This window comes from Zosterops lateralis, assembly GCF_965231275.1.
Source record: "Zosterops lateralis genome assembly, chromosome: 12".
In the NCBI taxonomy this organism is placed as follows: Eukaryota; Metazoa; Chordata; class Aves; order Passeriformes; family Zosteropidae; genus Zosterops; species Zosterops lateralis.
In genome coordinates, this window is record NC_139772.1 from 19,328,511 (window position 1) to 19,352,053 (window position 23,543).

Here is a 23,543-nt window from a genome sequence, read left to right on the forward strand (position 1 = left end):
GATTTGGGCCCAGATCCATAAAGGGGCTTAGGTACTTAAAACATGATTTCGCTGGGATTTGCTTCCCTAAGCTGCAGAATGCAATCTCTGAAATTTGACAAACTTCTTTATACACCCATGTTTAAACAACATCCTGCTTTATGCCCAGAACAGCTTTTGCCCCCAAGGATGACACAGCTGCTGCTCTGCCTGCCCCGGCCTGCCCAGAGCTCAGCCAGACGGGAGGGCAGGCAAGGGATGAAGGCAACAGGGACACGGGCAGGGCTCTGGCACACAGGGACATGGGCAGGGGCCTGGGACCCGGGGACGTGGGCAGGGGCCAGGCACACAGGGACACGGGCAGGGGCTGGGCACACAGGGACATGGGCAGGGCTCTGGCACATAGAGATATGGGCAGGAATCTGGCACACAGGGACACGGGCAGGGGCCGGGCACACAGGGACACGGGTAGGGCTCTGGCACACAGGGACACACACGGGCAGGGCTCTGGCACACAGGGACACACATGGGCAGGGCTCTGGCTGCCAGGCCGGCCCCCGCTGCCCCGGGGTGCGCGGCTGTCGGGGCGCGGATGTCACGCAGGCCTGTCCCAGGCTGGTGCTGAGGCCGCCTCCGAGCGCTGCCGCGGGCCGGCCCGGGGTAAAACCACCCCGGCAAGGGACGGTATTTTCACCGTGCACCCGCACGAGCAGCGGCCCCACACAGCCGCGGGCGGACTCTGGCCCCCGGGGAGCGCTGCGCCCTGACGGGGAGACCGCGATTCCCTCACACGGGAGGTACAACCGGGAGTGTCGCGCGTTCCTCCGAGCCCCCGGCTCCAGCCCCCGTCGTCTCCGCCCCGCGCAGGGACCCGCAGGCTGCTCCTCCCCTGTCTGGCGCGGCACGGAGGGAATCCCACGGCGGAGGGCGGGGAGGGGGCCGGGCCGGGCGCTGCCGGGGCGGGGCGGCCGCAGGAGGCCGCGTCGCCGCTATAAAAGCGGAAGCGGCGGCAGGAGCTCTGCTCGCATTGCCTGGTTCATTCTGCGTTCTTTGCTCATCCCGCCGACATGGCGCTGTCCGCCGACCCCCATTTCAAGAAGCTGGTGGAGTGGCACAAGGCCAACTCTTCCAAGCTCGTCCTGCGGCAGCTCTTCGAGGCCGACAAGGATCGCTTCCAGAAGTTCAGGTGAGGCCAGGAGGCCCCGCGGCTGAGCGGGGCAGCGGCCGCGGCCCGCGGGCCCTGGGGCTGCCGCGCCCGGGCGGTGCCGCGTACGAGGCCCGGGCCCGGGGCCGGGGCCGCGCTGGGCGGGCGGGGCGGTGGGGCCGGGCCCCGGCGGGCAGCGCTCCCGCGGCCCCGCTCCGCTCGCTCCCCCCGCGCAGCCCCGGGCGGGAGCGGGGCCGGCGGGGAGCGGATGGCGCACGACCCGCCGTGCTGCGGCCGCCGTGGCGGGCGGTGCGAGGCCGATGGCGGCCCGGGCACATGGGCCGGCAGCGCCGCCGGGGGGCCGGGCCGGGGGCGGGGAGAGCCCCTCGCAGCCCCGAGGGGCGGCCGCGCCGCCTGCCCTTGACTCATCCTTGCAGCAGGGTACGTGCCGGGCAGCACAGCGCCCGCTGCGCTCGCACAGCCGCACTGTGGGGCGGCACTCGCAGCCTCTCGCACCCCGTGCTTAGTCATGATAAGCTCCGCGATAGAATCGCGAGGGGTCGCGCATCCCCGTGGGCCTTCTCTGCACGTACCGCCCTGCCCTGCGGTGGGCAGCGGGGCTGGTGGGGCGGTTCGCGCGATCGCTGCTGCAGAAAATGCCTTACAGCTCATAGAGGAGGAAGTAACAAGTGGCAGCACCGTGATAACGTTCAGCGCCTTCGTCTTGTAAAGTGGGACGCGTATTTTCTTTACGCTGGAGACCGTGCTGGAAAGGCGCGTGTGTGGTTACGTTGTTGTACTATAGCACTATAACAGCAGTCAGGAAAACCTACTATTATGAAATGCATCCCAGATTTGAGTTTTAAAGTGAACCTGGGTAATAGAGATAAGCTGACCCTCCGTTCTAGAGGGTTGTGATAAGACTTGTTGCATGCATCAAGCTTTGCATTCCTGTCCTGTGTAAAGGGACTTTTTTCCCCTTTTGAACTCATTAGAAAATTCTTAAATTGTAATTAAAGATTGTATATGAAGTCCTGCATATCAGTGTATGAGATGTAAAATAGCATTTGCATCGATGGAAAAGTTATGCTAAATTTTTCGAGGTCTGACTTCACCTGGTCCTTTTAACAGGACTTTTTATATTAAGAAATTGATCAGTAATATCTTATTAAATCTGCCAGCTCCTCACTAATAGACTTAGTTCTCATTGCAAGTTTTCCTTATTCAATATTTTTTTGGTGAAATGGTCTTTACTGAGGCTATTTATTTCAAATAGCTCCCCGAATTCATATCCTTTCGTGCTGCCCACAAGTAAACAGTTGAAATGTCTTAAGTTTACTTCATCTGTCTTAATCCTTTCTTTTAATTATGTCAGTCCTGTTTCCTTATAAATCATCTCATTCTAGTCTAGGAGAACTTCCTCATAGCAAAGTACAATTGCAGAGCTGACAGCTTTGCTGCTGCTCTTACCAGTGCTGGCCACTCTGAGCCAGGTCAGCTGGAGGATATCTGTTAATATCTGTTGGAAACCAAAGTAATCTGGAGCTTTGGCCACATGGTCCTGTGTAGTTTACAACTTCCCTTACATGAAATTAAGATTTACAAATGCTTTTTAGTTCTGCTAGATGTTGTTGTAAAATCATTGACTCCCTTCCTTTAGAAGCAAAAGAGACTCTACTCAGGTGAAAGTGCTTCCTGATACTGGTTCTGGAGGAGTTTCAGACTGGTGTGAATAGTTTTTAATCTGAATGTTTTATATCTGGGCACAAGTATCTATTTAATATTATTTTAAGACCCTTGCACTCACTGACTGCATCGTGTCAAGTATATATATAGAAGATCCCTTCTTCCTTTTGTCCTTTTTTCTTTCTAGTTGAGAATTTGTATCCTGTTTTCCTGATAAGGAGTGTAGTCACACCTGTAAGATCTTTGCCTTCTTTGCCACCCAAGGTGGTGAGGTAAGGTCTGGTAGGAACAGGAACTCTTATCAACATGGGTTGTTCACTGGAAACTGCTGATTTTGAAAGGGTTAGAACAGATATGATACATCCTTCATAAAACTCAGCAGGTAAGAGATATCCTGGGTGCTGATGCAGATAGAAAGTGCTAGAATGACACTCCTGCTGCTTAGCTTGTCCGTTATCAGGGATAAGAGCCACCAGTGTAAATGGAAAATGTGGTGGGTGACGAAATCATTGAGATGCTGCAGGTTCAGGGCTGCATCCCTTCAAAGTCTGTGGCTTACGTGACAAGGCTCTTGTCCCCCCTGAGCAGTACTGCTGCATTGCAGAGTGGGTGCTTGGGCAGAACTCAGCTCAGCTGCAGGGTTTGGGCCTTCTCTTTAAACTAAGGCTGGATGGATCTCTTGCTGTAAGAGCTTAACACAGGATTACATTGTGCACTGTGTGCTCCACCTTGTGTGTGGGAAGTTTAAATGGTAGCCATTACTTGATTTGGCTTTGCCTGGAAAGTCCTGGGTAGTTTCTGCAGTTTCTTCAAATGAGCACTGGCTTGAATCCAGGCATAATTTAGAGATATTGTCTTCTAGGTCTAGTGAGATTGATTTTCATTCATATATGTGAAGAAATGAATTGTAGGCAGAAGACATGTCAAGTAAACAAGAAATCCTTTTCTTTGTGGCGTAGAACAGTGGGAGAGGCTGTTTTAATGTAGAAGGAGAATTTCAAGAGTTCTTCTTCTCTAAACTGAAGAAGTGTTAGAATGCTAATGGTTTTGCTGTATCATTAGTGAAATGTATTCAAGTCTGAGATGTCTGTAAATAAATTGCATCAAATACTTGTTATTTTTTTTCTGTGCTGTATCTGTGAGAAACAATTGTGGTAAGTGAGCCAAACCAGTCTGTTCATTAGCTAGCCATACTCCAGGGATCCTGCTGCTGGGTGGACGGGGTTTCAGGATTACTGTTGGCAGCCTGCTGAAGAGAAGGATGGTTAACAGCACTGATACTGCTTTTCCTTGCTTGTCTGTGTTCTCACTTATTAAAGAAACCTGGTTCAAGACTGTGCTTGAACACACCTTCCTTTCCTTACTCACTTGTGTGCTTTAGGGCTATAAAAAGGATGTTACTGTTAATGAACAGTTATGAAGTTAACAGTAAGTGGAACCCCTGAAATGTTAAGGCCTTGCTGGTTATTACTGTTATTGCAAGTTCAGCTCCGTTCTTCTTTTGAAGAATGCTCTGTCATGTTACGTGTGAATAACAATTATGCCATGGTGTGTCCCTGTGAAGTCTCTGGCATATGTGGTGGCTAAAATAACAGAGCATGTTTCTGTGCCCAGGTATTGAGAAAAAAAATGCAGGGGAAACAGTGAACAAGGCAGAAACACTTGAGAATTTAGGTGGCTGTAACTTCCTGTGGGTGTGTGTGTGAAGCAACAGGGAGAGTAAGATGTGCTTTTATCAAAGGCTGACTTACAGAATTCAGCTCTTCAGTTAGAGTAATTGTATAGATTTGGTTGGAAATGATTGCAAAGAAGAAATTGTTAAGAAAACAATATTGTAAAGGACAAGAGGAACTAAGAACCTATCACACAGATACAAGGATAGTAAATACAAACGGGCTTGCTTGGTTTCTGCTGGGCTACCATTTCTGTGTTTACTCTCTGATGTGAAACAACAAGTGCCTGTATTCTGAAGGGTTAGGCTGTAGCTTGCAGATCATTTGTTAAATAATCTGGAGACTTGCACTGAATTGATGGGGATGGTGAGACTAAACCATGCACAATGGGGTTTAATTCTGCATAGTAATTGTCAATTTTCTGCTCATGATGGTGTATAGATTTTAAAATTAGACTTGTTCAAGACTCTGTATGAAAGACTATAGGACCTGTAGGAAGACAATTTAATTTTTCAGCAGCAGAAGGATGTGCCAAGCTCTGATAATACGTTAGGAAAAAGCTGATTATTGGTAGAGAATGCTGGTGGCTCAGTGAAAACAGTGTGTGATTGTCCAACTATGCATCAAATATACTATTTGTATTTGAGTGTTCACAAGCAAAAAGTGGACACTGTAGTTCAGATTGTTGAAAAACATGATTTTCAAAAAAACAGTCACTTTATGAAACTTGCTGTGCAGATTGGTCACTCACATCTTCTTGAATTCGGATTCCCATTATTTTGTAATCTATAGCAGAGGTACTATTGTCTTGCTTCAAACGGTCACCCCTCAGGAAAGTGCAATTAAACAACCTGTTGGTTTTGACAGCTTGACCCTGAATACTGACCATGGCGATATCTTACTGGATTACTCCAAGAACCTTGTTACAGAAGAAGTGATGAAAATGCTGATGGAACTGGTAACTATTTAAAATCTTGTATTAATAAACAAAATAGCTTTTACCTGCAACTCACTATTCTAGCACTGTTTATAAATATTAACTGACATGTAAATTAAAAGGCATCTGTTTACAAATCTTGGCAGGATTCAAATTCTTGCATTGTCATATAAAAATACTTGCTTTACAAAAGGAGAATCAATTTTTTTTCACCTGGAATCTAGTCAGCCTTCTAATCTATCATAATTTTTGTTTCCCTAACTTTGTTAAATATTCATACTCTTAAATGTAGCTGGACCTTTGTAGTGCATGTTGATTTCACTATTTTAAGGGGAATCTATATTTACCTTTCTCAGGCAAAGTCAAGGGGTGTGGAAAGTGCCAGAGAGCGCATGTTTAGTGGAGAGAAGATCAACTTCACTGAGGTAAGGCTATTTCTGTCCATGGTTCTTTCCACTCTACTTGTGCCTGTGTATTATGGATGTTTATGCATCTGTGTAAACAAAGTCTGGAAAAGACTTACTTTAAATATTCCTATGAAATCCTGAGTGGTTGTGATGTTTGCTGCACTACTTCAAGAGAAAATTTTACAGCTCTTTCTAAAAAAAACCTTCTTCCTTTAGTACATCTTATTTTAGAGATTTTGATGGGGTTTTTTTCTTCTCTTCCCTCATTTGTGGAGAGGAAGATGAGTTAGACCTTGCAAAGGCATGGAGCAGAGTATTGCATTCCAGGTATCCCCTGTGTGCTTTTGCCTAGTGTTAGTGTTCATAAAGCTTAGTAAACTGCCTAAGGGGTGTGAGGGAGGATTGTGTAAGACCTTCTGCTTTGGGCTGTGATGCTGCTTGTCTTTGGTTACATTTAACAGTCAAGATACAAACAGTCTTGAGAAATTGGCCATGTATTTCAGTAAGAGGACGAGTACCTGCTTTTTGTAGATTTGAAGGTTGTATTTATGGTTAAATCTTCACTAAAACATAGAAAGCCAACTGTACTTTTTCTGATATTAAAATAGGATGAAAACTGGGAACTCCACAGTACAGTGGGTTTAATTAATCTGCATTAAAAATTAAGGCTACTTAGTATGTTTGAGGCAAACTCAGAGAAACCAATATTTCCTTTGACTTGCTGTTGACTTATTTAGCTATTGCACAAACTGTTTGCTTAAAGTAACTCAGCAGTTGGCCATTATATTGTTTGTGAATGATTCATGTTTGTAAAAAGGCACAGACAGAAACAGATACAGTTTCACTGGTAAAATGGTTCCCGTTCCTTTTGTATTAATGCATTCAATTTGCAGATGTAGCTACTGAAAAAAGGCAAAGCAGAGAAATGAGTGAGGAGTCTTAAATCTGTCTGGAGGGTTTTGTCTGATACTGCCTTTCACTAGCCTCATGTAAAACAAATTTTTACAGGGTTAGCCCATCTCTGACTGTATATTGTGGAGTTGTTCTTCATTGTGTATTGCGAGCAGGTGTAGCAGTTGAAGTCTCAGAAGGGTGCATTTTTTGCAGAAAGCACCTAAACACAATATGAAACTGATATGTTTGCTTTCTGCCACTAGCTCCCTCTTTTCCTACTGTCTTGATACCACTTCATGGATCTTACAAGTCTAGAAACACCGCTTTTCTTATCAGGCTGTTTCTCAGTCACTTCTTTCCAATTCAGAAGTTGATTTAGTGGGAGTTTGTCTAATTTTTTTGTTTGTATAAAATATCAAATCAGGTTGGTTTGGCTCTGGAATTGGAGCATGTGGACAATGTGAAATTGTCATATGTTAAGCAGGATGCTGTCAAAGAGCATGTATAAACCTAAAGCAGTAAGACATAAGGGAGCTTCTTGATGGTAAGAATTGACTTGTCCACTACTCTTGATCTGCTTTAGAACATTCTTTGGATATTTGTCTGAAGTATTTTAGACTTGTCTGTATTTGGTGCTGCAGGCACTGGCTGCATGGGTTGTGCTTATGTGGAAGTTCTTCACAGTGCACCCATGTGTGTCACTGCCAGGTGTTTGTCCCAGACGAGTTAAAACTTGGAGCTTGGTACGGTACAAAGAGCATTACAGGGTAACTTATCTGACCACTCATCATGGGGCCAGTCTTCATAGCCTGCATGATGTTTAGAGAGTACCTCTGCTTAACCATAGAGATCAAATCAAGTATGACTGCTCTTGGTTAGATGAAGCATCCTTCAAGCATGATAGCAAGCAGTTCTTACCAAATAGCATTCCATGGCTGAGTGCTGCAAAAAAATTCTCTGTTCACCTCAAATTCGAGTGGGTATACTTTAATTAGCAAGTGAGAGAGTTTTTTTTGTATTCCAAGTCAGTAAGCAGAAACTCAATGATTTTTGAATTAGCATTTGGTATTTAAATCATAACTTGGCAGTTCATATTGTCTGTGTCTGTCTCACAGTGCCTCTTGTTGTAGTAAGGAACAATGAGGGAGAGCATTCATTTGGTCATTAGTATTGACTAATTCCTTCATTCTGGATTAAAACTGTTAAGCTCTTAAACAGCTGAACCACAGGCCAGATTTCACTGCTTTGACTTATGTGTAACCTGTGGAGAAGTAACAAAATCGTGCGTGCTCAGAAATTTTTTGCCTTATAGCACAACTGCTACCTATGTATTTGGTGTGCAAATGTTCAGGCAGCGTTTAATTGTGGGCAGTGGATAGAAGGATGTGGCTATTGTAATTTCTTGTCAAATGTTTAAATTATTTGTCTCTTCCTGTATGAAGTGGACTAGTCAGGATAATTGAGAAGATGCCTGAGGAAATAACTTCAGCTCCTTGTTATAATTGATTTTTTAGTGTTGTCATCAATAAGAAACACTTTCATTATTGTGTACCTAAAGCATGCCAAAATAAAGATCACTGTGTAGTGAATATTGCTGAATTCTCAACCTCAATCTCTAAATGCTTTTAAAGGGATTTTGGACCTTTTTTCTCAAGTGTATGGTGCTGTTGTGTGATTGAGGTAGCTGCTGTGTGTGCACACACTGAAAATACTGCTCTGCTAGTCCCAGTTAAAGGGTTTTTAAGTCTTGACGGTTGTACTGCCTTCTTGGATGAGGCATCTGAGCCCCTGGGGTGTAACTTGGAAGAAGCCTCATCTTGATTTTTTTCCTCTTGTTTCAGAACCGAGCTGTGCTTCACATTGCTCTGAGAAATCGCTCCAATGTGCCAATCCTTGTGGATGGGAAGGATGTTGTTCCAGAAGTAAACAAAGTGTTGGACAAAATGAAACACTTCTGTCAGGTATAGTACCATAGCTTATTTTTTATGTATTTGTTCTATAACCAGCCAGATTCTTACATGTGGATTGTGAAGCATTGATTGTAGACTGGTTCACATGAATTATGTTCTTCTTTGAGGTTTACAATAGTTCTGGCTCAAGCATGGATTTGGAGCTGGTTTTATCAATTCACTTTTCTCTCCTTGTTTCCAGTTGGGTTTTTCTTTAATGGGCTCTCTAGATTTTGCTCTTTCAGCAGTAATCTTATGTATACTTTGGACGTCTTGTAAATCATTAAGTACCATTCAAATATTACTTTATTTCTTGCTAATTTTTCAACTAATTGGCTGCATCACGTAGAAACTGCCTCTTAACATTTGTATAAAATCAGGGGAGGGGTAGAAGTTCCCAGCTGAATTGCAGTTTGATTATGCTCTATTTAAATAGTTTCTTAAGGACCTTCTGGTTTTAGGTCAAATTACTTTGATTCTATTCTGTTTGCAGAATACCCACCTGGGTGGTTTTAATGCATTTTAAACAAGGCTGTGAGGATCTGGACCTTCTTGGCTGCTGCTATTGTGCCTTACCCAGTTTCACTGCCAACTCATACTTCAAACCTATGCAGGATGAGCTTGCATTCTGTTTTGTTCTTAATGATAAATGCCAAAACCACAATTACTGCCACCAATTGGTGTGAATTTGATACTTTGCTCATATGCTCTAAGAATTGAATGGCCATGGAAGTTCTGTGGTGTGTCTGCCACTGTAGAATTTCTAGCTGATTAAGGTTTTGGTAGTACAGAACAAGAGTTTTCACTGGTGCCATCCTCTTGCTTGCTCTATGATTTCAATTACCAGAACCTGTGAATATCACTTTCCATGCAGATGTATCTTCTCTGCAAAATAAAAATCATGTTAAGTAGTTTCTTGAAAATATTAACAAAGATGCTGGTGTCAGTTGAGTTATTTAGCAGATAGGATTTTAAGACTGTAGCAATATCATCTATGGGGTACAAGAATGCTGTTACTAAAAATGGATTTTCTGTTTGGAAAAATGAAAAGCTTAAACATTTGTAGTGAAGGAGAGTATCAGCATAACTGAGTGCTGTGTAGAAAAATTACTTTAGAATTGGGGAATATACTTGGAAGTATTCATGATGCCAGAAAGATTGCTTTTGTGATTGGAACAGATTGAATGCATAGGTGGTAGATGATGGACAAAATTCAATGTAGAGTTCATTTAATGATTGTAATTTTGTCTTGGAACTTTCAGTGATGCTTAAAGAACAGGAATAGAGCAGGAACTTGTACCATGTGCTGTTAAGGTTCAGCCCAGAAGTAAAGCCTAATGCAAAGCATACTTGCAAGAGAAGCTTTTAGAATGTTTAATTTGCCAATAAATCTCTTATCTCTGTGGCTTTATTCATACTGTTTTCCAGTTTAGTTAATGAAGCTCTTTCTAATTAAAGTCACTTTAAAAACTGCTTCAGGTTCAAATATTTGTTGCACATATTTTAATGCCCAAGATTTTTTGAGTTTTGGATAGATGTCTTGCCTTAGCAAACACTGTAAATGCTACAGCAGTCCACACAGAAGGGGAAACTTCATTAAGTGTTTGATGTTGCAATGTGGTCTTACTTCTATTATAGACATAATGCAATGTCTAGCTAAGAAGGAAGCTTTGAGTGTAGGCCTTAAGGTCTGGAAGCTTGGAAGCTCTTTGCCAACTTTCTACAACAATACCTGGAAACAAAGCCTGTTTCCAGGGTTAGCATCAGTAGCTTTACTGTAAGTATAAAATAATCATTACTTTTTTTCCCCACAGAGAGTCCGTAGTGGTGAATGGAAAGGCTACACTGGAAAGGCAATCACTGATGTGGTCAATATTGGGATTGGTGGCTCTGACTTGGTAAGGCCCTGACTTCTATACACCCTGCCCATCTTTGCGTACATGCTTACTGTGAGGATAAAATCTAATTGTGGCTTCTCTCCAGGGCCCTCTGATGGTAACTGAAGCCCTGAAACCATATTCCAAGGGAGGCCCTCGTGTCTGGTTTGTATCCAACATTGATGGTACTCATATAGCCAAAACCCTGGCTGAACTCAAACCAGAGACTACTCTCTTCATCATTGCATCAAAGGTATGTCTGATGCAAGCCCTGCCTGTGGCTTGCTCTGCTGGTAAAGAATTCAGTTAGAAGAGAGGGCTGTCTGCAGGAATATCTAAATCAGGGACTTCCAGCCCGGATTATTTCTAAACAGGCCTATTGTGATTCTTTCTAAACTTGCAGTACAAGGTTGTGTTGCTGCTGAAGTACTTGGGGATCTGTAAGTCAGGTGCTGATGATTACTTGACCTAAATAAGATACATGAACAATTTCATGTTGTCTGAGGTTTTATTTCTCAGTCAATGTGAGTTTAAGCTTTCTTCACAAAAGCTTGTTTTCCTGCACTTCTCTGTAGGTGGAGTATAGGATCCAACGTAGTTATTTCTTTGAAATTCTGGATATTATTTCATTCCTAAAGGAATTTTGATCCTTTATTTTAAGTATAGTGTACTTGTGAATTGTTTTGGTGTTTTTGCATTAATGAATTGCATGTACTTTAAGAATCTCCATTTTATAGGGTAGTCACAGAATACCTTCATGTAAATAACTTAAATGCTGAGTTCCTTGAGCACTATAAATACTAAGCTGCTTTACTTAGAGTTAAAGATAGCCTGCAGTACTTCATAAGATGATCCCTATTTCTGATTACAGGCTCAATAGCTGCCTTTAAGTCTTGCCTTGCTAAGAATTTACTCTGTAAGCAATAATTGCCAGCAGCCCTCTTCCTCTGAGGAATGCTTCTGAGCAGAGGAAAGAACTGGAGACAAACTTCATGGTTATGTAACTTGAGTTGCCTTCATTTGTAAAGCACAGTAGAACCTTTCTGCTGTTGGAGACAATCTGCAACAAACGAACGTGTATGCAGTGCTGGCCATGCTCTGCACTGTGCTCATTATCTTATCTTGGCACTTCTGCAGCCCAGCAACAACTTATGGAGTAATAAGGAAACTGCACAAAGTAATGCTAATGGTCACTCGGAATAATTGAGTCCAGGGATCACGGTTCAAAGGCTTAGAGAACTGCTAAATTGAAAAAGTAACACTTGAGTTTGTTTGCCAGACTGTAGTTAGATAATTGGATATGTTTGGAAGAAGATGAGTGGCATTTTTTCTTTCCATAACAGGCTTATGTTTCATAATGAAATATTTCTGGAGATGGGTGAGAGTGGGATGAATCTAGTGTTCACCCTTAAAGCTAAATTTTGATGGCTGAGTAAATCAGAATGGCTGTAAATACTTGCAAAACTGCATGACTGAACTTCTGTGCACACTTCATGAAGCAGCAAAATGTTTTCCTCTAATCAGCAAAAGAAAAATTATGACAAGATTCTTGGCAGAAATTAATGTTCTTCCATGAAAAAGTAGGAATTGAAGAACAGTAAGACAGTCCAGCTGGGTTATCCTGTTTAGATGTTCAATTAGTTTGTTTTTACTTGAACAGTAAAACTTTAAATTTTTTAGTGAAAGACTAAAGTAGAAGACTTTAGTCTCAAGGTTTTGCAGAACAGTTTGGGGAGTAGGAAGGCAGGAGATGGGGAATAATTATTTCAATTTCGAATACATGCTACTTTAAAACTAAATGGGTAAATCTAGCAATATTAGTGTTTACTGGATTCATAAGCTTGCTTCTTTCTGTAATCTGGCAGCAGCTGTGTATTATGGACATCTAGAATCACTGTGCTCTGGTTATCTGAAAATGTAATGCTTTAGTAACCTGAAGTTGTTTCAATTTTAAGAACACAATTTTACTTGCTTGTTTTCCACTGTGCAGACTTTCACCACGCAGGAAACCATCACCAACGCAGAAACAGCCAAAGAGTGGTTCCTGCATGCTGCTAATGATGTAAGTCTGAGATGTGGAGCTTAAGTAACAGAATGCAGCAGTTTTTGTTGTGCAATTTCTTCCTGGTCATTCTGTGTGCTTTGGAGCAGAGCCAGTAGCTGCCCAAACAAACTTAGCAAATGAGGTACTTAGATCATTTCAGTGCTTTGGTAATGACAGGCTGTTTTGTCCAATCAAAGTGATAACCCACTAGTTTTTCATTATAAGTGTTCTCATGCATTGTTCCTCCAAATCTTGCTTAGTGTGTAGTGTTTGCCTTAGAGCTAACCAATAATTTGGTAGAACTACTGGTAATGAAAATACAAGAGTAGTGTGTGTGGCACTACCTTTAAATTATTGCCAAATCTTTAAAAAGTAGAAATGAAACTATGGTTGGAACAACACAGTGACATTTCTATGGCAGATGGCTGTGCTATGAATAGAAGCCTTGTATTTGGCTCATTCTCTCCTATTTCTAACTCTTAAAGGAAAAAAGCAGATACTGCCTGTTCAGGTAGTTAATATGGTCTGTAACGTGTTCCAGTCAGGGTTAGCTGTACTTAGTTTGAAAGCTGGACTTTGAAATTCCTCCTTATACTACTGTTCAGACAACTCATCTTTGTTTACCAGAACATCTTCTGAAAAACTGAAGTCTGAATCTGGAGCTTGATGTTTATCAGTAATTCCAATAGTCTTGGTTTTTCTCTGTGGCTGGAAGGGTGGTGGGATGTACATCGAGCTCCATCTGCTCCAGAGCTGTGTGGTGGTGTCCAGGCTGGTGACAGACTCTGAAGGACGGGGTGTGCCCCTCTCTGGAGGGAATGCTGCTGCAGGGCTTGATGGGGTTACCATCAGAAGGTTCTCTTTAGGTGTGCTGCCAAATCACACCCTGATTTCAAATTAATAACAACTGATGATAATCAACAGCATTTTGTTTAGATGGTAGCATGTCTACTTTATAACCAGAAACAAAAATAGTTAACATTCTAGATCTAACGATGTGCTTATTTTTTTTTAAGCCTTCAGCTGTGGCCAAGCATTTTGTTGCCTTGTCTACCAATGCTGTAAGTATAGTCAATCTAGTTAATTTTTCTTATGTACCTTTAAGGCAGCCTTACCTTGAAGTCTGGTGAGGAAGCCTAATCTTTAAGATGGTTGAATACTAAATTTTAGCATTCCTCTTGAAGGGAAGCCTTTTTATTTCTACTTGCAGTAGCTGTAACACTTCTAGAGTATTGAACTGTATTAAGACTGGACTTTGATTATAGATGTGTGCTTTTTCTGCTGGAGCTTTAAATCTAAAATCAAGGGCTCTTGCGCTTGAAATGACTTGTTAATGAGTGTTACCTCTAATTGCCCAAGTTGTGTGTGAATGCAGTTACATAAACAAATGTTATTCTAAACTCCAGGTAAGAGCAGAAATAGTGCAGGCAATTTGAAAAAGGCTTATGATGAGCACACTGATGTGGTGTTTAATGCAAAAGTATGAAGTGGAGAGACAGGCAGCAATTAAAAGAGCACTGCAGTCAATGACAGGCTGTCAGGGACTGATACTGCGTTCTGGTAAATGTAAACTGAATGTCAGTTCAGCTTTAATTATGCAGCCACTTATACATTCATTTTCTGATGAATCTGTCATTGATTTTTAGTAGTGAGTATTGATAGTTATTTCTGGAAATGAAAACGTAATTTTTGTGATGGATGCTAGACTTTTTTTAAAATAGATGTAGCTATAGGTTTGTTTATTTAATAGACAGCAAACTTGTATTTGCTTGCTTGGTAAAACTGTTGGTTTTACTTACGTTTTTTCATGTTTATTTTAGCCTAAAGTTAAAGACTTTGGAATTGACCCAGAGAACATGTTTGAGTTTTGGGATGTAAGTAAATGTCGGATATTATGTGGTAGATATTAACTGTTAGGTTTTTCCGAAGCAAGTAAGAGGATTCCAACTAGATGTCTGGGAACTGCAAAAGCAGTTTCTAAAGCAGCAACTCCTAAATTGTAGGAGTTGTATTCAGTGCACTGAAATACCTGAAAACCCTTAACTGAAGACAAAATGGGAGCTCTTGCCCATTCTGTTAAAATCTTCCAGTTAAAGATCTGAAGAGGAGCCTTCTATGTTCTTAGCTGTCCAATCAGCTGTTGAGTAACAGGAGAGAGTCTTGGCTTATTACTCTATGCAAGTAGTTATTATAAGCTGTGACCTTTGCCTGTTGGTGTCTATGGTATATAACCTAGGCCTGGTAAAGGTCAGACATCAGAAATGGGAGCCTGATTGGAGATTTTGTAGCAGATGCATATTTTAAGTATACTGCCCTTAGTCTTGGCCCTTATACTTAATTAGAAACAGATTGGTATGTCTCATTGACTAATTGCCTGACAAATGAGCTGCTTTTCAGAAGTTATCTGGAATGTTACCTTTCCCAAGTGTCAGAATTTTGCTGAAAGCAGGCTTTTCCTGTAGAGGAGTGGTATTATGAAAGCAGTTATACAAGCTGCAAATTCAGTGAACTGCAATCAAGCTATCTACTTAACAGATGTTATAAAAATTGGACGAGTGGGATAACTTCAGACTCTCAAAGGCATTCATTAGGGTGCACAGTAAAGTGCAGGTTCCCTTGACTGTGCCAAATATATATAGTGAACTATCACCAGAAAGAGTATTGATTTTGCTGGCAACAACTCTAATGATGTTGCCATCATTAGACAGCAGTCTAACCACATGCTGCTGTTCTCTAATAGTTTGAATGGAAAAGCCTTGCACTTCTCTCTCAACCATCTCTTTTTTGCAGTGGGTTGGTGGCCGCTACTCCCTGTGGTCTGCCATTGGTCTCTCCATTGCCCTGCACATTGGTAGGTATTCCTGTGATGTCACCATGCCAAGAATTACTCTGTTTGCTTCAGGAATGTAACTGTGGAGTGCATTAACAATAGTGGATTGTGAATCAGGTTTGGGGCAAACACTATTTACCTGCCTAGTCTGAGGGGTTGGATGTGGGTGCTATACAATGATCTGGAATATAATGGAAATGTTGGTGTTTTAGTACTGCAGATACAGTTTTGGAAATTACCCCATACCTGGGGACAAATGGTAAAATTGCTTTGCTTTAATCACATAGCCAAAAGTGCCTGATTTATGTAAAGCTGTGTCAGTGTTGAAAATCAGACCTTGCAACTGACATTCCTAAATTTGAAGTAGGGTATTTATCTGTAAGTATACACACACTAACACCCAAGTCCTGTCCCCTGGTTCTGTGTATGAGCTCTGTTTTAGCATTGTTAATTATGTCCTTCTGCTGTTAATTCCTTTTGTTCCCAGTACTTTGTCTAGGCTATAGGCCTGATGATTACATCTCTTCCCTCATCACTGCTTTCTGATGTTTAAATCTGAAACTATAATGTAATTTATTTTTCTAGGCAAAAGCTAGAATTCCCTTAGACTGGGATTAGAAGAATAACATTGGGTTTGATATATTTGGAATTATATGAATAGGAGTTTTCATGTGTAGAAAAACCTATTATAAGAGCAAAATAAACATGCCTTACTGTTTCATCTGCAATAAACTGTTCATTGCTGCTGTCAGACAGATTTGGTGCTGACTGCTGACATGCCAGCCTATCTGCACTTCTTCCTCTTAGACCCCTTAACTCCCACAGTTGCCCTCTGACCATAGGGTAGAGCTGCTGCTTTGAGTCCAAACACTTCACCTCCCAATTGCTATGTAAGAATCAGGATTTCTGTTTCTGCAGGAAAGGCTAGCCTTAGTAATAGTATTCCTTTGGGAAAGTGAATGGAAGTTTAAATACCCTAACTCAAAAGCAGAGAGCTCAGGTGAGTTGTTGAGAGGACAGGGAAGGGAGGGGCAGCCATTTTCTTTGAGACTATCTTATTAGAGCTGTTTTTCCTCACACCACTCCAGAAATCTCTGCCATGCTAGCCTTGCCCTGTTTCTTGGGGCATGTCTCCCACTGGCTGTGATTAAGTGTTCAAATTTGCTAAAAACTGTGGCCTCAGAGCAGGCTCTGTATTAAAGGCCTGTTTTCCTTCTAGTAGCTCATTGTGCCTGAATGGGGATTTTAGGCAAAGGTTTTTGAATTATGTTTCATGAAGCTGGACTTGCTCTGAAGTCTGGGCTTTAAGCATAAGTAAATGTCTGGCTTATGGGATGCAAAATTCAGAAGAAGTCTTAAGTGCAGCTTTAAACTTGATTAGTAGTTGAGACCCTTGCTACATATGAGGAATCAAAATTGTTTCACAGTTGTCTCTATATGAAAAGTTTGAGTTGTAATAGTAACTACAAACTGACTTCATTCCATTGTTAGGTTTTGACAACTTTGAGAGTCTGCTGGCAGGAGCCCACTGGATGGTGAGTATGGGATGCCTATTTCACATTTCTTCCTCTTTAAGAGCTGTTAGTAAGGAAACTGGAGGCAGGTTGATTTCTGAAGTTCAGCTCCTTGTGTCCTCCTCAATGATGTTAAAATGACAGTTTGTAGGAAGCTCTTGCCTGGATCAACACAACAATACAAACAATATAGGAGTTGGGAGGGATGGCAGTTACGTTATCAGAAGTGTAACTTTCCTTTGTCTGCAGGATAATCACTTCCACACGGCCCCCCTGGAGAAGAACGTGCCGGTGCTGCTGGCCATGCTGGGGGTGTGGTACATCAACTGCTACGGCTGTGAGACGCATGCCCTGCTGCCCTATGACCAGTACATGCACCGCTTTGCCGCCTACTTCCAGCAGGTAGGGCTGGGCACTGCCTCCTCGAGCCAGGGGAGATAACATCCTGCCCTGCTTCAGGTCCTGAGTGCGTGTGTCAGATGATAAAACTGCACTCGCTGAATTTGTGTCAGCAATTGCCCCAAGAGACTGCTGCCAAGATTGATATCAGCTTATAAAGACCTTTTCTTCATGCCTCTGTTATCTTGTTGTCCATGAGTTAAGCAGCTGTATCCCTCATGCTTAGAAAAGTTCTGTAAACAAGCACTATTTATTGTGGTTGTATGTGTGGAAGCTTGTACTGATACTGAGTGATCCTGCCCTTCCCTTCTTTAGGGTGATATGGAGTCTAATGGCAAATACATTACCAAGAAGGGCTCTCGTGTGGACTACAGCACTGGCCCTATTGTGTGGGGAGAGCCTGGCACCAATGGGCAGCATGCTTTCTACCAGCTCATTCACCAAGGTAAACAAACTGTTAAAAACTTCTGGAATTAAAGTCTGAATGGCAACAGGGCTGCAGGAGTCGGCAGAGTTTGCACTTGTTTGGAGGTTGAACTCCTATCTAACCTAGCATCACACTGCTATGGGGTTTTTAATTAGTGGCTTGTGAAGGCTATAATATGCAGGTTTTAACTACAGTAAGGAAGTCAAATAAAGCTGAAGCTACTGAGCTGTATTATTTCCTCCTGCTGCAAATAATAATGCTCTTATACAAAGCTTTTTAAAATGACTGAGTCTGCCAATAACTCTGAAAATGGGGTGAGAAGTGAAGGTTTTCTGAGACTTACCTAATGCAGGGTTATTTACCTGGCTTTTTTTACAGGAACTCGCATGATTCCCTGTGACTTCCTGATCCCAGTGCAGACCCAGCACCCCATCAGAAATGGCTTGCATCACAAGGTAAGTTCTTTGTCAGAGGACCGTGTTTCTTGTGTCTCAAGGCACTGAAGCTTATTTGTTATTGCATTATGTGATATTTCTACATGTCCCTTTGAAACTATACACAAAAGCTCTGTCAACATTGATGACAGATTTAAAAATATCTAGGTTATAATTGCAAGTGATAAGTAATATGTAATGCAGTGGTATGTTTATTCTTGAAGCAGTTGCAGTGACAACTCTTGAGGCAGCTCAGTGGTGTTTCCTGTGGGCCTGCTGAAGCTGGAAAGAGTTGAGCAATTAAGTATTTAAAATTCCTTGAAGAATTCTAAGGAATGTAGTTCTTGAAGAGTAGAAAGAAAGTCTCAGACCTAATGTGATACCATCTCTGAGGAAGCTTTCAAGTATTAAATTCTAGGACAAAATAAGGTGAATGTAATGGTATGGCTGGGATGATAGCCTTCTACATAAATGTTTTTAACCTGTCCAGTTTTTAGTTTATTATCTGACTAAGGATTTTCAATGAACTAAGATTTTTCTTAACTTCCAAAGGTGGAAACATGTTCAGGTTAACTATTTACTGCATACTTCACAAAAAGCATCTTTAGTCACTGAATTTCAGTCTTGTCATGATTTCAGATTACAAGTGCTATTTGAATTGTGTAATAGTAATTTCTCATCCAGTAAGACCAAATGCAGGTGAAAATTTAGAGTATGACTTCACAAAAAAGGGGGAAAAAAGCTTCATTTGGCTGTAAAAAAAACTTACTGTACCTTCAGGTAGGGTAAAACCACAGATAAATTTGCAGACTAACATTGGACAGGGAGCAATAAGTTAAAATCTTGCGCTGGTTTTGGGATTGGTGTATGGTAAGCTGTGGGGATTTTCCTGCATACAGGTGGGAAAAATACATCTTAGCTGGTTACCTTCGAATAATCTTTGCACCTGGCTTTCCATGAGATGGTGTAGCATGAGATAAAATCATAGGTTATACTGGGTGGAAGGGCTATGTGAAATCTTGGTTCCTCTGGTGCTATTGGGAAACTTGCTGCCAGCTTCAGCAGAAGCAGGATTCTGCAAAACTATCCTGGTTGTTTTTGAATACATGTACTTTAGAATAGTAACTGGCACTCTGAAGTAAGAAGCAATATCTAAAACTGCTGCATATTTTACTGCCACAGTGTTAAAACTGACTTGTAAGTCTAAACTAGGTCTTGATATGGGTTCAAGCAGCAGGTACCACTATTCCAGCTATGCACATGTTAACTTGTGTTTATTTCTACCTGATAGATCCTTTTGGCCAACTTCCTTGCTCAGACTGAGGCCCTGATGAAAGGGAAGACACCTGATGAGGCCCGCAAGGAGCTCCAGGCAGCTGGGCTGAGCGGGGAGGCTCTGGAGAAGCTCCTTCCCCACAAGGTACCTGGGGCTGGGGAGGGCTTTGCTGGGGGTGGCACCGATGGGACCTTGGCAGGGCACTTGAAATAGGCTGTGAGCAGCACTTTGGCTCTGAAGCCTTGGAGGTGTTCCAGAAACATGGGTTCTCTCAGCACTGCCCTGGGCTAGTGACTTTTGGGTTACTTCTTGTAGCCACAGCAGACAGGAATGGTGCTTGGAGACCCATTTTCCATTGTGTTTGTAAAAAAACATGGGAATGATACAATTTTACAATTGAAGGCCTTTAAAGCTTTTAGGACTTTGTATTTGCTGCTAATGCAAATAGTCTACACTAGACTCTAAAGAAAAAAACTACATGTTTCTGATGTAAGTTTTACTAGGTGACAATGTAGCTCTTGTTTTGAAAGGTCTTTGAGGGAAATCGACCAACCAATTCCATCATGTTTACAAAACTCAACCCTTTCACCCTGGGAGCCATCATTGGTAAGTAAATACATTTCTCATCTGTGAATGCTAATGAAGACTTTCTGATCAAGTTTATTGATAAATCTTTCTGCTTATAGCCATGTATGAGCACAAGATATTTGTTCAAGGAGTCGTCTGGGACATTAACAGTTATGACCAGTGGGGGTAAGTTTCCTTTGTTTCTTGTGTACTTTTTGACAGATTCTTGAATCTATCATGAGTTAGAGGAAAGACAATCAAAAGGGTTTTATACTTAGACCACTTGATTATGGGGATAGTTATAAATGAAAACAGATTTTCTGGGGATAGGATACCATGCCATAATGCCTTATGCATAGTTTAGCCATGCATAACAACATGCAATTTTGGCTAGGGACCTCTGTTGAACTGTAAAAAACACTATGTAAAAAAGATGCAGTAGTGAGGAAGACAGTCAAGCCAGCTGAACACATACTCTGAGAATGAGGAAGGAAAATGTTTTCCCTATAGCATGTAAAAAAAGAATTTTTACCTCTAGATTAGTAGGCAGTTTGAATGGCATCTGTTGAGCAAAAGATTGATTACCTCTTAATTTTCTTGTGCTGGGGAGACAGCATTCCTGGCAGAGGTCTGTGCATGCAGCAGCCCTCGGTTTCATGCTGGCTGCATCTGTGACTGAGGGCTGTGCTGGGGCTCCATGTGTGCAGCAGCAGCTTGGAGAAGTCTGTCACTGTTGCACTTAAGATTTAATCAGGGGCTAATCAGATTCTTTAATCTGTAGTAATATGAACTGTAAACATACTGTATGTAGGCTTAGGTAGAGGGATTGGGAAATAAGATTTTTCAGGTGCAGCCTGCCTATGCTGTGACAGGTTGTTTTGAAGACCACATTTGCTCTACAGGTGTAGAATATCAGTTTACACAAAGATACCTTAGTCTTTGTGTTCTTTGGTGCTGTGCTACCACAGCATGTTTTCTAACTAAATACTGTTGCTGAACCTGAAAATAGAACACTGTTTGGTACTGATGTCTGCTATAAACTCTGAAATCAGGAGTGTGGTAGGAGTAAGTACAGCTTTTACTGCCACACGTGAAATTCCAGAATGGCATCCAAAACTAGAATGTGGGGATGCTGTAGAACCAGCTTCATTTCTTGCAGCTGTTGGAATATCTGAGGTTCTCAGATGGTGAGGCTGTAACTCCTGGGTAGGTGCTGGGGGTGCTTCCAGGCTGCAGCTCCTGATCACTGTTCAGGTAACACAAATCAGTGTCCTGAGTACTGTCCTGTTGACCAGTGAACAGGAGCCAGCTGAATGTGTTCTGCACTGGGGCAGGCTGCATAACACAAGTGAATACTGAGGTGAAAAGACTGCTTAACTTCTAAAACAAAGCGTTCACTTAGACATCCCTGTAATATGAGCTGTCTGCTCAGCCAAGGAGCTATGAGAACTCCAGTCTTTTGTGAATGGAACTGAGTTGAATACTTCAACAGTAATTTGAGGGCTAAAACATCATAGTGTTCACTGGTTTTACTGGCATCTATTTTTAATATCAATGGCTTTAGTAAATACTGTAAGTTGTTAGCACTAATACTGGTTTGTTTTTTTTTTTTTCTTTTCCTGCTTTTATAAATGCAGAGTCGAGCTTGGAAAACAACTTGCCAAGAAAATTGAGCCTGAACTGGAGTCAGATGCTCCAGTGACATCTCATGATAGCTCAACAAATGGGCTCATCAATTTCATAAAAAAACACAGAGCTTGAATTGAAATACTTGGAGGACATCGACAATCTCACCACCGAGTACCCAAATCTGTTGTAGTTGTGCTTTTTTTTTTTTTTAGCCACTTTTAACAAAAATAGCACTTTACAGATGTAGCTCTCTTCACTTGTTGCAGTTAATCTTGTGTCAAGTGTTACAAATGAAACTAGTTTTGTGAAACCCTGAGATTGTATAGTTGCTTTCTATTTCTGTGGCTGTTAATCTGTAAAGTGCAGTTGGTATATTCCTCAATTCTTATCCCTCAACTTCCTTGAAGATGGTCACCTACTGATACTAGAAAATAAAAGGTGTGATGGTTGAGTAAAACTTCTTCACTGTATCTTTGAAGTGCAGCCCTAGTAATATTTGCCTCACTCACTGTGTAAGGTCCTCTGAAGCCAAGGAAGCTGATGTTTGTCTTTTTGGACTGGTTCTACTGTAAGCTGGAAACTAGAATGTGTTGAAAGAATCAGACGTACAGCTGTAAGGTTGTTTGGTTACATTTCATCCCTTTTGAGCAAGATACAGACTTTTTTTCCCCAGTGTTACTGTGAAAATGCAAGTTTACTGATGTTTGGTACAAGATTTCCTGTTTTGTCTGTATGCTATGTGGACAGCTTTCCAAAAAGGAAGAAAGTTCCTGAAGAGACAGTGATAGCTTAACTTTGCCAGTTTTCCAGAGTTTGTGAAGCAAAAGCTCGGGATCACTGGGAAAAGAAATGTTTTTGATATCCTCCAGGGGCAATTTCTCACTCTTTAATCAGCATCACTGTCTGACAACAAAGAAAAAATAGAGAAACCTGCTTGTCAATGAGTCGTTTATCCTCTTCTGTTCTCTACTACTGTTAACCACTTTGGTAGCAAACTGGCATGCTCCGGCTGTTGTTCTGTAACACCTTTAATAAAGGTAAGACACAAGCATTGAAAGGAAACGTTGGTTGTCATACCCCCACCACCGAGCACACTGTGTGATCTGGGCCCCTTAGTGCCCATCCTTGTGCACTTCCCTGGCAGGGCCGGGTGCTGCGAGCTGACCCTCCCTGCTGCGGCACCTCCGCGGTGCTTCAACATCTGCCTCCGGGGCCCGGCATCGGACCGATGGGCGATGTTTCCGTATGAAGCATGGTCAGGAGCAGAGAAGCCGCTGGAGGGGGAAGCGGGCTGTTGTCGCGGGCGGCTCTAAGCCCGCCGTGCTCGGGGGCCGAGCCCCGCCGGCCGCGCTCCGCCGTGTCCCTGAGCGGCCATGGCCGCGCGCGGGGCGCCCCCTGCCGGCCCCGCGCTGCCCTGAGGGCCCGGCGCGGGCTCGTCCCGCCCTCGGCCTCGCGCCGCGGGGCTGCGGGAAGACACGCGGCGAAAGCCCTAAACGAGCTTTAAAAAGAACCACTCTGCCCTGCAGTGCTTGAGGAGGCCACAAGTAATGTGCCAAGGAGCGTTTGTGGCTGCATTTTGAAGATGAGAAGTGTATAAAACCCACATACGGTTCAGGAACCTGCTGTCAGTGACAGGAGGTTTTTGTGACCTTTGGCTCTTCTGCTGTTCCCTTACGAGGACTCACCTCTGTTTTCTGGCCCGTGCCCTGACACACGTCCTGTGGGATAACATAGCTGCTTTCTGACTCAGTTTCTTGAGCTCCACTGAGCTGGTTTAAATCCTTCCGTTTAATATCAAGCCACCACGTTCCTGCAAAAATAAAAGTGATTTCTGCATAAATTGTGCTCTGGTAATGAAAAATTCCAACCCATTTGAG

The 23,543-nt window shown here is 42.5% G+C and overlaps 1 protein-coding gene across 1 annotated transcript; it reads left to right on the plus strand.

Moving 5' to 3' along the window:
- The first annotated feature begins 972 nt into the window (after positions 1-972).
- GPI (glucose-6-phosphate isomerase) lies at positions 973-22,123 on the plus strand. Its single transcript, XM_083870098.1, has 18 exons — positions 973-1,165; positions 5,350-5,440; positions 5,776-5,844; positions 8,562-8,681; positions 10,484-10,567; positions 10,653-10,799; positions 12,537-12,608; positions 13,607-13,651; positions 14,411-14,464; positions 15,381-15,441; positions 16,912-16,955; positions 17,184-17,336; positions 17,649-17,778; positions 18,139-18,215; positions 19,486-19,614; positions 20,001-20,076; positions 20,157-20,223; positions 21,675-22,123. The coding sequence occupies exons 1-18, from the start codon at positions 1,047-1,049 to the stop codon at positions 21,796-21,798; spliced, it is 1,662 nt and encodes a 553-aa protein (XP_083726224.1). The 5' UTR covers positions 973-1,046; the 3' UTR covers positions 21,799-22,123.
- Positions 22,124-23,543: the final 1,420 nt, after the last annotated feature.

Bases quoted from the DNA above. Each gene is read 5' to 3' on its own strand.
- GPI (XM_083870098.1), top strand. From the start codon at position 1,047: ATGGCGCTGTCCGCCGACCCCCATTTCAAGAAGCTGGTGGAGTGGCAC. The intron at 10,800-12,536 runs GTATGTCTGATG...TCCACTGTGCAG, and splicing joins TCTTCATCATTGCATCAAAG to ACTTTCACCACGCAGGAAAC. The intron at 17,337-17,648 runs GTAGGGCTGGGC...TCCCTTCTTTAG, and splicing joins TTGCCGCCTACTTCCAGCAG to GGTGATATGGAGTCTAATGG.